The 16,882-nt window shown below is 37.9% G+C and overlaps 1 protein-coding gene across 6 annotated transcripts in view; it reads right to left on the minus strand.

Annotated features, from left to right (window-relative positions):
* Positions 1 to 16,882, minus strand: part of LOC136871886 (myosin-IIIb) — a 320,961-nt gene that overhangs the window by 56,121 nt on the left and 247,958 nt on the right. For all 6 annotated transcript variants that reach the window (XM_067145555.2, XM_067145558.2, XM_067145554.2 and 3 more), the window contains exon 20: positions 1,264 to 1,410. In XM_067145555.2, coding sequence (XP_067001656.2) covers positions 1,264 to 1,410 — 147 coding nt within the window. The remainder of the gene's footprint in view (positions 1 to 1,263; positions 1,411 to 16,882) is intronic.

Below are 16,882 nucleotides of genomic sequence, written 5' to 3' on the forward strand. Positions count from 1 at the left end.
GTGTTTGGATTTAGCACTAAACTGGTATTCCATTTTTATGACCCGTTGACTATTCTCATCAGAGTGATGTCCAAATTTAAAAAATGGATGAAGTATGCAACAAATCCGATGCAAAACAATGGACTGACAAACCAATGGGTTGTGCTGTGCCTCTGGCAAAGTTGCTATACCAGATATTATAGAACGACCATGAACAATCAAAGATTTGCTAACAGATGTTATCAAAGCACTTTTTAAATGATATTAGACAGCCAACACCTTATTTCAGATGATGTCATTTTGTGCACAAAAGAAAAAAATGAAGGCAGTGTTATGCCAACTTTAAAAATTCACGGGCAACTTCATCACCTAATTGGAAGTTTACTTTCTGCTTAGGATAATAGTCCTCTGTTTTTACAAATATGTATCATAATTATCAGATATTGACCAACTGTCTGCTCAGTCAAACATAGTACCTAATTTAAAACTTGAATTAGTTGCACAGCTTCAGATAGTACTGCAAAACAACAATAACATTCACAGTTTCAGATACAACAGTGAAAAATAATTCTTGTGGAAATGGTTTCTAGCTCATCATGCAAACCAATTGAAGACCACTGAACAAGCAATGGGGGTGTTACAATGCACAGTTCACTAATGAAGCCACTGTACTTTTGGTTGATGATAATAAGGGGCCCAGAAATATTGTAATACAATCCCACAATGGGCATTTACAGCGAGCATCCAAGCTGCACTAATCATATAACCCATTGCAATACCACTCATTTTTACAAAAGGAGATGACGGATGATTATTATCGTATCCAAACCTCTTCAAATGCTGACATAGCTCCTGTATGAAGCAGCTACTATAGCCTTGTCATCGACTGTATCAAAACCTTCACGCTGAGTTTTCATAGGGTAATTTGTACAATGGCACAGATGTTAAAGGTCTTGAAAACACTGTAGTCACAGGCCATTTGTATGGCTCCAGTTTTTAGGAAGGCCCTAGTTCTTGCCATACCAATTCTTATCCTATTAAGTGTTCCCATACTGACCATGGTTGTGAGATATGAGCTGAACTCCCCTCTATTGACTTATTCCTGATCTTCAATAGCTTATCTGTCTCATAGAAAGTGTGTTGCATTCCTTGGAAGATACAAAAGGACATTAACCTCTAGTTTTATTATTTATTCTAAGAAAGGAAGAAGAAAAAAATATTAGTTTATATAAATTTTTATGTACAGCATATGCTTTGCTGCATGAAATTGTATTGGATACTTACGACTCTGAATAACAACTGCTGCAGATTCCTGGTCAAGATCTTTCTTTGGTGCATTGTTCTCCTTCTCAGCGCTCATCTCCATAGAAGACAGTCTACGTAGGAGCTTTGCCTTTATCCAGGCTCCAGCACCATTACCCCCTCCTGCAGCTGAGGAAATGGGAGTTTTTACAAGTTTTCAATGTAGTACTCAAAATCTACAGAGAGCAATATAATTAATTTCCCTCATAAAATTTATATTTCTATTCCTCTTATTCTCATATATTGTTAGTGTTTCTGTTATTTCATTTTCTGGGCTTGGGACCTTGGAGTATATGTAGTTGTTTTTCTTCCTACTAGTTTTAATGCCTCATTTACTCAGATAGGTTTTTAGTGACTATGGGATTAGAAAGGTCTAGGACTGGCAAGGAAGTGGTCGTGGCCTTAATTAAAATACAGCTCAATGCAGTATTCGACTGGTATGGATATGTGAAACCACAGGGAACCATCTTCAGTACTGCCAATGGTGGAGTTTGAACCCACCAACTCCTAAATGCAAGTTTACAGCTACACAGCCCATACTGCACAAGCAATTTGTTCAGTATGTACAGTACAGACCTACATGACTGATATCTGTATGTATGCAAGTATTTTTAAGTACAGTAGAAGTCTGTTATAGCAAAAATTCATAACGAAGAAAAATTCACTCGCTATAACAGATTATCGTTATATCCCATTTTTCATAAAAGTTGGCCTACACATTAAAATTTGTATGAAACTGCAATCAGTTTGTGCAAAACTTGTGTTTTTGCAGATAATGTACACACTACGGCTTACTCGTTTGTTATTTTACGAAATACGATACTATGTGAAGGTTTGTGTTTAATTTCATTCTGAAAACAATTATAGTACCATTCCAGAGGCCTCTGGGGCAAACATTTCAGTTTTCTTCTTCAAACAGCATCACCTAACCTAACCGTATGTGTGACATGAAAACACATTTCAAGCACCAGTAGAGAAATGATAACTTGCTCGCTACAAATTTACATGGGAATAGCCTTTTGGAAATTTAACTAGACGCAAGAAAATATAAACTATCTTCTGAAATCAGTGCTGTACTCTACCATATCTTGAGGTGTATCACATTGTTACTTAATTTCAGTATTGCAACCGACAGGGGCATGATCCAAGGACCTTTGGTTAAGACTGGTCATTTAAATTGCAGACACAATGCTATTTGAGGAAAGAAATATCGAAATTAATTAATGTCAATATCACTGAGACTGACAAAATAAGTCTTTAAAATTTATTCTACAGAATTTTATTATTTGCAATTTATTGCACAACATCTTTCTTTGTCCAGCGGGGAGCCCGCAGGAGAGTAAAGCCCATGAAGTCTTGGGTGGGGCTGCAATCGGTGGTTCACTGTGACATAACTTGAGAAGACATTCCTACCTCACGACTAAGAAAACGAGGGGAGGCAAATTTTTTTGAAGCGAAATATGGAAGCCATCTTTAATTCAGCCTAGACAACTTGATTGTCTATGATGTAAAAATTAATAAAATCTGAATTCTGGAGTTGTTTTCTGATTTAGAAGAGAGAACTATAATTGGGGCATTTATTTAGAGTGTCTAATGACCTCTTGGTTGATAACTTACGGGTGGAGAAAGAATACTTCGTTATTTCTGCGTGGAAAATTACCAGGGGCCATCTGGTTAGTGTCAAAATACCTCCTTGATGTGGGAGTTCACCCCAGTGTAGAAGGAGAAGCAGAAAAATCTTTAAATAATTACAGGAGATCCTACGAAGAATAATCGTACAGATATGTCTCAATCACATCAGGTGAATACTGGTCACCTGATGATCATACTATTTGACCTCTAGTGGGCCGTGGATAGGCCATATGCAGATTTTGAGTGAGGGAAACTGCCTTCTTGTAAAAAGCACTGCCGTAGGGGCAGCCCATCATTCGGGACTCTCAACTCACAAAGGGCGAAGCTATGTTTAGCTGAGCTCGTATTAATTCTTTATTTAGTGACTTCAAACTTAAAATTCAAATGCAATAGAGTTATTCATGTGAATACTGCATAGAGTTGACATACGTGACTCTAGTAATTAAACATTTAAAACTGTGACGTGTCGCGAACACTCAGTTCGAATTGTATTATTATTATTATTATTATTATTATTATTACTGCAGCACGACCGTGTCAGGTAGTAATAAATGAATAGTGGCTGAGAGGTATGATTAATTTGATGCTGAGCCGCGGATTACAAAGCAGAAATAAAGTAGTGACGTGTTCTGTGCTTAGGATACTGCAAGTGACTTCATTGATCAAGAACCATGGACTTCCGGCTTGATGGTGAAATGGAGCTACCAGTGATCACTTTGGTGCCAATGGGTCAGCAGTAAACCCTGATATGGATCACCCTAGCTGACCAAGGTGTCATCAGATGATGGAGATGAGTATTTTCATATTTAAATGGCATGACTAGAAGGGACGGGAATTATTTATCATAAGCCGATGCTATAATGTTAGGGATGTAACTTCATTTGAATGTAGAAGTGCCAAAGATGAGCACGTAGTTTTTATTTCTTATTTTATTTTAATTGATAACAGATCTGAGTGATTTTAATTGTAAATAGGGGAGATTTCTTTTATTCTGGGAGATTTGCATGCAGGAGAAGATTCACATATTTAATTTTGGAAAACTTATAATCAGTTAATACGTCAGGAGACCAGTAGGTCAGGAGATTCAGGGATTGATAAATACCAACTGAATGAAGTAGAGATTATCGGCCTAATGATTGGTACTCGTGGCACAATACCTGCCTTGTTCATAGAATTCTGGAAGAAGTTCGACCTGCCTGTGAACAGCATCAAAAGAATAGTACCATATGTGGATCTGTACACAACCTGAAATCTCACCTGTTCTGACCTCCATAACCTAAAAAATCCATATCATCACTATATTTCTATGTGATAAAACACTCTCTATCCTGATATACTTTAGTTTGGCCACTGTGGCAACCCATAATTGCAGAAAGTCATTGATTCGTTCAATAAACATATATAATTTCATGAGTGGTAAGTATTGTCATTTAAGCTATGTGAGGAGTTCCAGAAATATAAGAGATGTCTACAGGACTGATACCCCAATCCTCCATTGAAATATTTAGCTAGGGCGTGTTTCAATTTAAGTTGAGTTGTTTTGATCAGTTTAATTATAATTTAATTACAATTTAATTATGAGTTAATTGCTGTGTGAATATTTAATTATGAGTTAATTACCACGTGAATATTTAATTATGAGTTGATTACCATGTGAAAGTTTAATTATAAGTTATTATGTGTTAACTATAAATTAATTAGGGTTTCATTATGAGTAATTTTCCGTGTGATGGTTTGATATGATTTAATTACCAGTTAAATCACATAAGGAAGTCAGTGAACAGCTGAAACCAATAATAATAATAATAATGTCCGGCTCCATAGCTAAATGGTTAGCGTGCTGGCCTTTGGTCACAGGGGTCCCGGCAAGGCCAACTAGATATACAGGCCATAAGGCTCCCCCTCCACTTCCGGCGCTACGTCACACGAAGAGCCATCCGCTTCATTTTTCGCCAGTGACTTGTAGGCTGATATGAACCTCGCAGCAGTAAAGCTATCAATGGTGTTGAATGACTTAAACGTGTGTGAACATTGTGAATTATGCCCACGTCGTGTTGTGTACCTGGTTGTAGAAGCAACTATAGTTCAGAAGAGCCTAGTATTTCAGTGTTTAAATTTCCTACTGATTTGGTTCGGAAACAAAAGTGGATCTTAGGCATCCATCGAACAGAATTTGTCCCTTCAGCAAGCTCAGTTGTGTGCATAAAACACTTCGACGAACGTTTCGTAATTAGGGAGGATTCTGTTAAAAGACCTGATGGGTCTATTTTAACAGTAAAACATAACCGTTTAAAACTCTCAAACGACGCTATTCCTACTAAGTTTGAAAAATGTGCCTGCCTATCTGTCTAAAAATTCTTCCAAGACCGAGGAAAACTCCTATTCAATGACAAGAAGAAATTGAAAAACGGGAAGAAGAAAGAAAGAAAGCTGAGGAAGAAGATGACAGGATCAAGGACTTCGATGACGTTAAAGGTAATTTCACTATTAAATGCAAATTAGATTTTGACAAAGTTTTTGTCAATTTCGACGGCCAAAGTCTATGTATTTTCAAAATTTATATGACTAAGGAAAATATTCCGAAAATTGGTACTTCTTTAACATTAAACGAGGCTTTTGATTTTAAAGCCATAAAACATGGTATTTTCATGAATGATAACCCTGATATACGTGCATTAGGTAACGGGGGCAAGATATTAAAATGGTCAAATTTGGAAAGTATCTCTAACTTCCTGTTTAGTCTTGCTTGTGATTCAAAAGTGACTGTCCACGACAAAATAGAAACTGTGAACAAAATAATCGATGAAATTGAAAGTGAAGTTGATGACTGTATCATTACTGATAAATTAGAATTTTGCAAGGAACAGTTAAATTTAGCCTTTGCAAAGAAAGTGTCTTACTCCTGTATATTAATAACATGGTTCGCTTCAATATTTTTCGCGGGCGTATAAGAAGATAAGACAGTCAACGTTCCTTACAATGCCTCACCCTGTGTATTTGCAGTCTTTTACCTCAAAACTAGGCACGGGAAATTCGGGTATAGATGATTCACATTGGAATTACTTGAAAAAGAAAGTAAAATTGTTAAATGAACATGAACGATTTTGTAACTTGTTGTTGGATGAAGTCTATGTAAAACCTGAGCTTAACTATAAAGGAGGAAAGGTAGAGGGAGTTGCTTTTAGTAGTAAAAGTAGAGAAAATAACGCAACATTAGCTACAACTGTACAAACCTTTATGTTGTCATCCATTCTTAAAAAAAATAAAGACGTTGTTGGTTTGTTTCCATATAAGAACCTAACGTCACATTTCTTAGAAGAACTAACTTTGCAAGTCCTTAAAGTATTAACAGATATAGGTTATAAGGTAGTATGCATAATTTCTGATAATAACAGTGTTAATAGAAAAATGTTTGAAAAGCTGTGCAAAAGCAATTTACAAACCACTTTTCAAAATTCATTTGACGAAACACAAAAGATTTTTGTAATGTTCGATACTGTTCATTTATTTAAAAGCTTAAGAAATAACTGGCTTAATCAGGCCGATAACTTACAAACTTTCGTGTTTCCTGACTTTGACAACCCTGAGTCAGACAAAAAATGTTTTGCTGGTGTTGGTCACCTTAAACAGCTCCACAGAGGAGAATGATGTAGTTAATCTTGCTCCTGCCCTGAACCAAAAAGTGTTGTACCCAAATTCTTTAGAGCGACAAAATGTAAACCTTTGTTCTAAGCTCTTTGATGAGAAAAATGTCGCCGCTTCAAAACATTTTGATAAAATAAAAAATGGAGATGTTTTTAAAAGCACAGCTGTATTCTTAGAAATAATTCTTCAGTGGTGGAAGATTGTTAATGTTAAGCATGCTTTCAAAGGCGACAGATTTAACGACCCTCATTGTAACACAATATTCATGACGACAATGTTTTATTTCTGCGCAAGTTTTTAACATGGTTAATTAAATGGGATAATCTGTCTGTCCAAGGGGAGATTACACAAAAAGCAGAGAGTCGTCATGGAAAATTTACTAATGAAACTCAAACAGCCTTACTTCACACTACAAAAACTATTTTAGAGTTAATAAATTTCTTGAAAACAAGTTTAGGATTCAAGTATGTATTGTTAGGGAAATTTCAAACTGACGAAATGGAAGCACGATTTGGGCAGTACAGGGAAATGAGTGGTGCCTGCTACCATATTTCAATAATAATGTTATTTGTTTCACGTCCCACTAACTACTCTTTTTACGGTTTTCGGAGACGCTGAGGTGCCGGAATTTAGTCCCGCAGGAGTTATTTTACGTGCCAGTAAATCTACCGACACGAGGCTGACGTATTTTAGCACCTTCAAATACCACCGGACTGAGCCAGGATCGAACCTGCCAAGTTGGGGTCAGAAGGCCAGTGCCTTAACCGTCTGAGCCACTCAGCCCGGCCTACCATATTTCAGTGAAGCAAATCCTTGAGTCAGAACGAAAATTGAAAGCCCTGACGGTAATAAATGCATACTCTGCTAAACATGCAGCCATCCCTATTAGTGATATTTCATTAAGTATGTGGATTGCAAGAGCTCAGATTGTAAAAGCTTCAAACCAACAGACATTTCACATTTTGAAAATGTGGTCGTTGAGTTAAATGATGTTATTGTATCTGAAAACATTTTGTTAGGTCTAGTTTATATTGGTGGATATATTTGTAAAATAATTATGAAAAATTGTACATGTATAAATTGTCAAGATGTTTTATTGTTAAATAATGATAATGTAACGTCAGATGTGTTAAAGCCGGAGGACAATTTTTATTTCAATATAATTGACAGGGGAGCTTTGAAATATCCATCAGATTTTATTGTTAACATTTTGATCACACAGTTTAAATTATTTAGTGTACTTATAAGAGATAAATTTGAATCGAGGTTTTTACATGATGATTCTCAAAGAAACATTCTGATTTTGCTTGTCAACAAAGTTCTGGAAAATGAAAACGTCATGTTTGAAACATGCAGTGATTGTAGAAGTAGTTTTAAAGATTACATTGACAAATGTATATACATCTTTTGTAATATATTATTGAATAACTATAGAAAAGTTATCCAGACAAACTCGTTGCTAAGAAGAAGAAATCCTCAAGTAAGGATAGCCATAAATCGGCAAAGAAAAGGAAAATTGATAAACTGAAACCTTAAGAATTGTTAGATAAGTTTTAAGTTGAAGCCTAATTTCTAAGAAAGGTTCCAGACTATTGTTGTGAATTGCTATCATGTATTTGCATAGTAACATTAAAACTATTTTTATACGTATTATGGGTTTTAATCTTTTGCATGAAACCGTGTTCCGTTACAAATGACAGATGTCAGCTTAATTTTACGTAAATAAATGTACATAAACTGTTCCGCTAGTTTTCCACCGCATAAAACTGATGTAGTGCACAAGCCTAAATAAAACCACAATTAAAGGCGTGTTCAGTTATATCGTTAAGGTTCAATACATTAATAATATCATGGAGACAGTGAGAGCGGGCCGTATACTACCATGCTGAACGCCAGCCACTGGCGTGACGTCACGGTCCGAGCCTTGTGGCCTGTCTATCTAGTGCGGCCTTGGTCCCGGGTTCGATTCCCGGCAGGGTCAGGAATTTTAACCAACATTGGTTAATTTCACTGGCACTGGGGCTGGGTGTATGTGTCGTCTTCATCATCATTTCATCCTCATCACGACGCGCAGGTCACCTACGGGTGTCAAATCGAAAGACCTGCACCTGGCGAGCCGAACATGTCCTCGGACACTCCCGGCACTAAAAGCCATACGCCATTTCATTTCATTTCATAATAATAATAATAATAATAATAATAATAATACCCATGTGGGGATTTACCGGTTACCTCCATCGGGCGCGTCCTATTGGAATTGGGGAAGCTCGCTGGTTCTGCTGCCAGCAGAGTCAGAGGGTAGTAGGGAAATAAAATACCACCGTGAAAAAAAAACTGGTCCCTTGCCAGGGTTACGGCGAAGACTGGTAAATGACCAGAAGCCAGAAAACATCTTGAGGCGACCTCTAGGGCTAACAACCCTAGTTGTAAAAGGATGGGTACCCGTCCAAAGCAAAGTCAAGTCAAAAAGCATGATGGCACAACATTTCAAGAAACATACCCCAGAGGGTAAATCTTCGGATAAATCCCCCATCGTGAATGCCACGGCGCACGAGTCTCGTTCGGATTCTGGGGGAGACTCGACATCATGCAAGAGATGAGTCGGAGCGTCTCGGTGTACCCCGAAGAGTCAAAAACTCAGGCCAAAATCTAAAACCTTTCTAGCAACTTTCAACATAAATTCACTTACACAAACTGGCAAGCTGAAAACCCTCACCAAAGCTCTTCACGAAAATCAGATATCCATAATGGCCCTACAGGAAACAAGGTACCCAGATGAAGAGATTTTTGAATCCGAAGGCTACCGATTTTTCAAGAGCAAAGCGCAAAGAGGAATCCTCAATGGAGCTGTGATGCTTGGAACCGCGTTTGCTGTTAGAACCAAAATCCTTAAATCGGTTGCAAATTTCGAACCTGTGAATGACAGATTGTCTATACTCACAATAAAATGCGAGAACAAAACCTACGCCCTAGTTAACGCACATGCTCCTACAAACGATAAGAACAAGTCTGATCCAGACGAAGTTGATAATTTCTGGGACCTACTGGATGAAAAATTAAACAAAATCCCCAAACACCATGTCAAGCTTCTTTTGGGCGACTTCAATGCCCAACTAGGTCGTGAACAGAAGTACAAGAAAGTTATAGGAAATTACCCTGCTCACAAAATAACCAATCCCAACGGCAAAAGACTGGTGTCCATTTGCGAAAATCACAACCTGCAGGTCATGTCGACCCACTTTCGCCATCTACCCACAAAGCAAATGACTTGGAGTTCTCCCGTCCAAGCTCTCGGAGAGTTCCAAATTGATCACGTTGCAATCTCCAGGAGAAACAGCCCTGAGATTATGAATGTGAAGGTGAAGAAAGGCATCAATGTGGCCTCAGATCATTATATGTCTCTTATCAAATTCAAACCAATTCCCGCAAACACAAGGAAGACAACCAAACAGATCACACGGTTCGACAATGATAAACTTCGGCAAAGGGTCGAGGAGTTCCAGGAGAAGGCTAGACCAAACAACTGTGACTTTAACAACGCCAAAAGTCTCCTTGTTGAGGCCGCCAGAGACGTTGCAGAAATCAAGAGAAGCAAAAAGCATGCCTGGTGGAATGGTACCTGTGAATCAGTCCTCCAAGAAAGACTCAATGCATGGAAACAGTACTACTCTACGAAATCAGAAAATGATTGGGAAACCTACAAAACCCAACGTGCCCAAGCAGCTAGGGTGTTCAGAACTGAGAAACGTAAATACGAAAAATCTCTCATTGAAAAGATAGAACAAAACATTAGGAAGAATGAAAGCAGAGAGTACTACAGAGCCTTCAAACGCAAACTCACTGGCTATAAACCACCATCTCTATGCTTTGAGCGAAAGGACGGCACACTGGCGACGTGAAATGAAGAAAATTGCAGCATTCTGGCAGATTACTTCAAGAATTTACTTAATTACTCTAAACCGCAAAGCACCATTGAGACCAAGGAACCCTTACTCAGGTACCCAGATTCCAGACCACCCGACAGAGATGAAATCAAGCGCCACATTGCCCGTCTCAAAAATAACAAAGCGCCGGGTGAAGACTCAGTAGTAGCAGAACTATGGAAATATGCCCCAGAGGAATCACTTGATATCTTGCAAAAGCAAATAAAAGAAATTTGGAACAAGGAGACCCTACCCGAAGATTGGAAAATAGCTTTGATCCATCCACTACACAAAAAAGGCAGCATGAAGAACATCAACAACTACAGAGGAATATCTTTGCTACCCGTGACTTACAAAATTCTATCACTTGCCATCCTGGAGCGTTTGGAAGCACAAGTCGAACATCAAATAGGTGAATACCAAGGAGGGTTCAGAAAAGGTCGCTCAACAGCTGAACAGATCCAAAATCTCAAAACGATCATCATATATTGTACACTAAGGTCCAAGCAGTATGTGTCTGTCTTTGTGGACTTTAAGAAAGCGTACGACTCCATTGACCGGGAAGTCCTGCTAAACATCTTAAATGAATTTGGAGTTGATTTGAAACTGCTGGCATTAATTAGAGCCACCCTGAGCGGTACAAAATCCAAGGTGAAGTTCCACGGATGTCTCTCGCATTCCTTTGACATCAAAACAGGAGTCCGGCAAGGTGATGGGCTATCCCCGATACTCTTCAACTGTGTTCTTGAAAAGATCATCAGAACCTGGCGGGTGAGATTACAGGAAATCAACTACAGTCCATTGAGAATAGGAACCAAATCCAAGGGGATCGCAACAGACTGCTTAGCATTTGCCGATGATATTGCTGTTCTCTCAAACGACATAGAAACCGCTAGAGCTCAAGTTGAAATTTTAAAGGAAATTGCCGAACAAACTGGTTTGCAGATATCGTTTGAGAAAACAGAAGTAATGACTAACATCAAAGAGGCTCCAGCAAAACTCCATACAAAATACGGGGACATCACCCGAGTAGACAAATTCAAATACCTGGGTGAGATCATCATGAAAAATGGACTGGACAAAGAAGCACTTCAGGAGAGAGTACGCGAACTGGAAATAGCCTACCAAACATCCCGCACAATCTACAACAAAAAATGCCTTTCCCAAAACACCAAGATACGTCACTATGAAACAGTTCTGAAGCCAGTAGTTCTATATGCAGCCGAAACCCTGTCTCTAAATGCCAACAAAGGACTCCTTGAAGAACTGGAGAAAAGAGAACGCAAAACTGTGAGAGGAATCTTGGGATCAAAGTACAAAAATGGAATCCATCAAAAGAGATCCAACAAGGAAGTCTACAGCAAAATAGAGAAAATTACCGACACAATCAGGAAAAGACGGGCACGATTTTACGGTCATCTGAAAAGAATGGACGGAAGAAAGTTAACTAAAGAAATCTTTCACTTTTTTGATTCAAACCCCAAAACCACAATTTCCTGGTTTAGAAATACCAAAGAAGACCTGCAAATGCTACATATCTCAGCTGAAGACGCCCTTAACAGAGATCTCTTACGCAAGAAAATATTGACGAACGGGCTAAACCGAGACGAGCAACCGAAGAGAAGACACGGTGCCCCTTGGACAGAGGAGCGTAAGCAGGCCCACTCACAAAGAATGAGGGAAATTTGGGCTCTAAAGAAGGCCAAGTTCAGTGTCAAATGCAACAAGACTTAACATGGTCCTTGATGGCCCCAGCGAATTATATATATATATATATCTATATATAATAATAATAATAATAATAATAATAATAATAATAATAATAATAATAATAATAATAATAATAATAATAATAATAATAATAATGGTAATTATGCAAATATTAGTATTATAAAACTGGTGTCATGATGTGAGATAGGTGTGATATTTGAAGTCATGGGTTGGCCATGAGAAACATATGTGTTGAATTGAGGTTATTTAAAGTAGATGCGATTTGATGATTGAGGAATAGACCTCAGGATTATCGAGAGTGTACCTCGGGACGAGGCATTTTTAAAGAGATGGTTTTTACCGAGCTCGATAGCTGCAGTCGCTTAAGTGCGGCCAGTATCCAGTATTCGGGAGATAGTAGGTTTGAACCCCACTGTCGGCAGCCCTGAAAATGGTTTTCCGTGGTTTCCCATTTTCACACCAAGCAAATGCTGGGGCTGTACCTTAATTAAGGCCACGGCCGCTTCCTTCCCACTCCTAGCCTTTCCCTGTCGCATCGTCGCCATAAGACCTATCTGTGTCAGTGCGATGTAAAGCAAAAAAAAAAATAAAAATGGTTTGTTATGCCTGTGAAGGCTGAGGCTAATGACCACCTGATGTGGGGGTGGAAATGCTTGACCTTGCGCCAGATGTGTTTTTTGTGTGTGTCTTGCCTCTAAGGGAGGGAGCTTTTTGCTGTAAAGGAAGGCCTGACTGGATAGGCTAAGAGCTAGAAACATCCAACACACTGGAATAATATATTTGCCAATAAATGACACAGTAATTGGTACTAATATTTGTTAGATTATTATCATAATTTTTTTTAGTATAAATTAGCTAGGTTTTTCAGCACCACATGTTCGTCTCTGTGGTCGTCAGTTCAGTCCTCTACGTGGGCATTGGTATTCCACAATGCTGGAATGAAGGATGTGTGCCTCACGTGTTTCTTGTATATAATGAGTGACTATTTGTAATGTTTGTGTAACATGCTGTGAATGTAATTAGCGTTGGCGATGGCTTATCCCATTGGCACAGCGAATTGTATTCCAGTGAGGGTTCGGTTAAAACCACATCTGTATAATTTGTCTTAGGCCTATGGTATTTCGTTGGGAAAATAATTGTGTGCTTTTAGAATAGGGATCACTCAGACTTGTTGCATGAGTGTTAATTTCATTTGTCAATAATGTGAGATAACTTCAGTGTTTATGATAAATGTTTCCATTCATGTTGCGTCATGGCATATCGCTTTGTGATAGAGAATACTCTGATCTATCACGCAAGACTACAAGTCAATAAATAATCCACAACAGATGTAAAATTAATTCTTCATTGTGTATATATGCGTCATTTCCCACAATCATCAGGATTTAATAAACCGATTGTATTAATTCAAGCTTTAATGGAATGTGTTCTCATTATAGTTAGGTATGCCCCGTTTCTCCTACCCTGTATGCCGCTAAGTTAATTTAAGATGTGCACCTATTTGTTTTACCCAGTAACATCCTGTAGACTTCTCGCAGGGGCCTCTTAGGGTAGGAGGCAGGTACAGTATATAATATTAAAATTAAACGATAGTTTACTTTTTCCTTTATGGTATTTCTAATGAGTTAACAACTGCTATTGCCACGTCATCTATGAAATCATGTTATCCTCTTTCATTTTGTATTATGTTTTAGAGAACAGCAGTCGACGAGTATTACTAATGGACTCCGACATCACCTTTGAAAGTCTATGAGAGAGCTTGCAAGTGTACATAGCGAGAAAACAATAAGGTTCAATGATGGATCACATTTCGTGGCAAATGTTTCAGTTTTCTTATTCAAACTACGTCACCTAACTTAACCGTACTATATATATCATGAAAACATATTCCAAGTGCCAGTAGAGAAATGATAACATTCTTGCTATAAATTTAACCAGAAGAGAGAAAATATAATCTAACCTCTGAAATTAGTGATGCTCTCTGCTGTATATTGAGATGTATCACATTTTTACTTAATTTCAGTGTAGAGTATTAAAATTAAGCAAACTTCTACTTTTCTTTATTTCTAATGAGTTAATGACTGCTATTGACCACGTTATTTACGTATTTGTTATGCAAACATGTTCTCCTCTTTCATTTCTAATTTTTTTTTTTACAGAACAGCAGTTGAGAGATGTTACTAATTGTTTCTTCTGACATCGCATTCGAATGTCTACGAGAAAGCTCACAAGTGCGCATGGCGAGAAAACGATACCGAAGGTTGCATTTTGCAGTAAACGCTTCAGTTTTCTTATTCAAACAGAGTCACCTAATCTAACTTAACCATACTATATGTATCATAAAAACATTTCATGCGCCAGTAGAGAAATGATAACCTTATTGCTATAAATTTACATGACAACAGCCTTTCCGAAATTTAACCAAATGTGGGAAAAGGTAAACAAACCTCCGAAATAAATGATACACTGCCATATATTGAACTGTATCCTATTCTTACTTAATTGCAGTATTTAGCATTAAAATTAAGTGATTGTTTACTTCAGCCTTTATTTTTAACGAGGTAACAACTGCTATCAGATATGTTATTTACGCATTTATTATGAAAACATGTTCTCTTTCATTTTAATTTTTCTTTACAGAACAGCAGTGCACGGGTTTTACTAATCAACTCAGACATCGCCTTTGAATGTCGAAGAGAAAGCTCGCTAGTGGATATAGTGCGGAAACCATACCAAAGATGATCGATCTCGTGCAATATAATGGCTGGGTGCATAAATATTGTAACGGAAAAAAATTGCTCACGCTTAATCGCTCGTAATAACGGATGTGTAGTGATAGGGCTCTTGCTGTAACTGAAGGACAATACACAGTTTAATATAGGAATTTTTAAGGGATAGAAAAATACTGACGTTATTACGGGGTTCTCGTTATACCCCGTACTTGCTATAACAGACTTCTATTGTAATTGGGACTTTGACTGGTAAAGAAGCAGTTATGGACTCTATAATAGGTATTATCCCATTATTCACTTGAGAAAAACCATGGAAAATTATTTCTAGGATATTTGAGTGTGTTGTTATGAAACTGTGTGGACTACTATACTGCATGACAAATCTGGCAATTGAGCCTGGGTCGATCAAGCAGGAAAATGATATGCTTATCCTTAGGGGGTGGAACATTCTTTTGTCAATTTATAATAGACTAGCTGTTACCCACGGCTTCGCTCGCGAGGATTTCATAAGTTGATAAAAATTAATTGTTCCTCGGCACTGCACTAAGACATTATCTGAAAATCCCTAAAGTATAAAAACTTGTCAAAAAATTGCATTTCATTTACCCCAAAACCTCTTTGTAAAGCACGCCTGTGGCATTACTTTTTGGGGCTTAAGTGACTAAGGTACTGGCAGAGCTAAATCTGGAACATGCGACATGGAACTCTATATGTGAGAAACAGTCCTCTTTTAAGTCAAAAAAGAGATAGGGTTTCTTTGTTTCTAAAGGAGATTCCAAATACCAATTTTCACGTCGTAACATGTTAGTTTTTGAGATATAAGTATCCTCATAAAGAGGATTCAACCCCTTCTTCACTTATTTTTGATTTCCAGCTTAAGTTGATTTTCAAAAACAAAAATTATCTGCTGTTTTACTTTTAAACAAGATTACAGACACCAATTTTCATGTCTGTAACATGTTAAGTTTATAAGATATACTGTGAATATACTCATTTTAAAAACTGACCCACTCCTTGGCTGAGTGGTCAGTGTCGAGGCCTTTGGTTCACAGGGTTCCGGGTTCAATTCCGGGCCGAGTCAGAGAATTAAATCGCGTGTGATTAATTCTTCTGGCTCGGGGGCATTATTTGTGTTCGTCCCAACACTCTCCTCATCATATTCACTCAACACACCACTTTACCAACCACAACAGGAACACGCAATAGTAATTACAGTCCTACACATAGGGTGGGCGTCAGGAAGGGCATCCAGCCGTAAAACAAGGTCAAATCCACAGGTGCGACACAGTTCGCACCTGCGACCCCATGGGTGTGGGAAAAGTAGTTGAAAAAGAAGATACTCATTTTAAAAATTCACCTGCTTTTTTTTTTTTTTTTTATTGTTTCACCCCCTTAAGTGGATTTTCCAAAAAAGTGTGTTCATTTATTTTTAAAGGAGATTCCAAGTACCAGTTTTAACGTCTGTAACATCTTCAGTTTCTGAGATATATGTATCCTCATATAAATAATTCAAATCCTTCCTCACTTCTTTTCACCTCCCCCCCCCCCCCCCAATCACCCCTTAAGCAGATTTTCTGAAAACAAAATTTGTGTTCTTTTATTTGTAAAGGAGATTCCAAATACCAATTTACATGTCTGTAACATGTTAGATTTTTGTGATATATTGTAGATAATCTTGCTGCTGTAGAATCTTTGGAGCTGTCGTTGCCATGGTTACGGCAGTTCATTTCTTTATCCGATTTCCTAGAGCAGGGGTAGTATGGTGCCAATATCTCCATAATGGTTGGTTTTTGGGCCTTAAAACATGGTTTTCGGGCCCATAGGGCTCACTGAGTTTGGTTCTTTGCGTCAAGGGGCTTAAATTGAGCTTTGTCTCGTCCTTGTATGATTCGATATTTCGCCTATATTAGCCTAGTATTTTTATATCACCCCTTGTAC

This window comes from Anabrus simplex, chromosome 4 (assembly GCF_040414725.1).
Source record: "Anabrus simplex isolate iqAnaSimp1 chromosome 4, ASM4041472v1, whole genome shotgun sequence".
Taxonomy (NCBI): domain Eukaryota; kingdom Metazoa; phylum Arthropoda; class Insecta; order Orthoptera; family Tettigoniidae; genus Anabrus; species Anabrus simplex.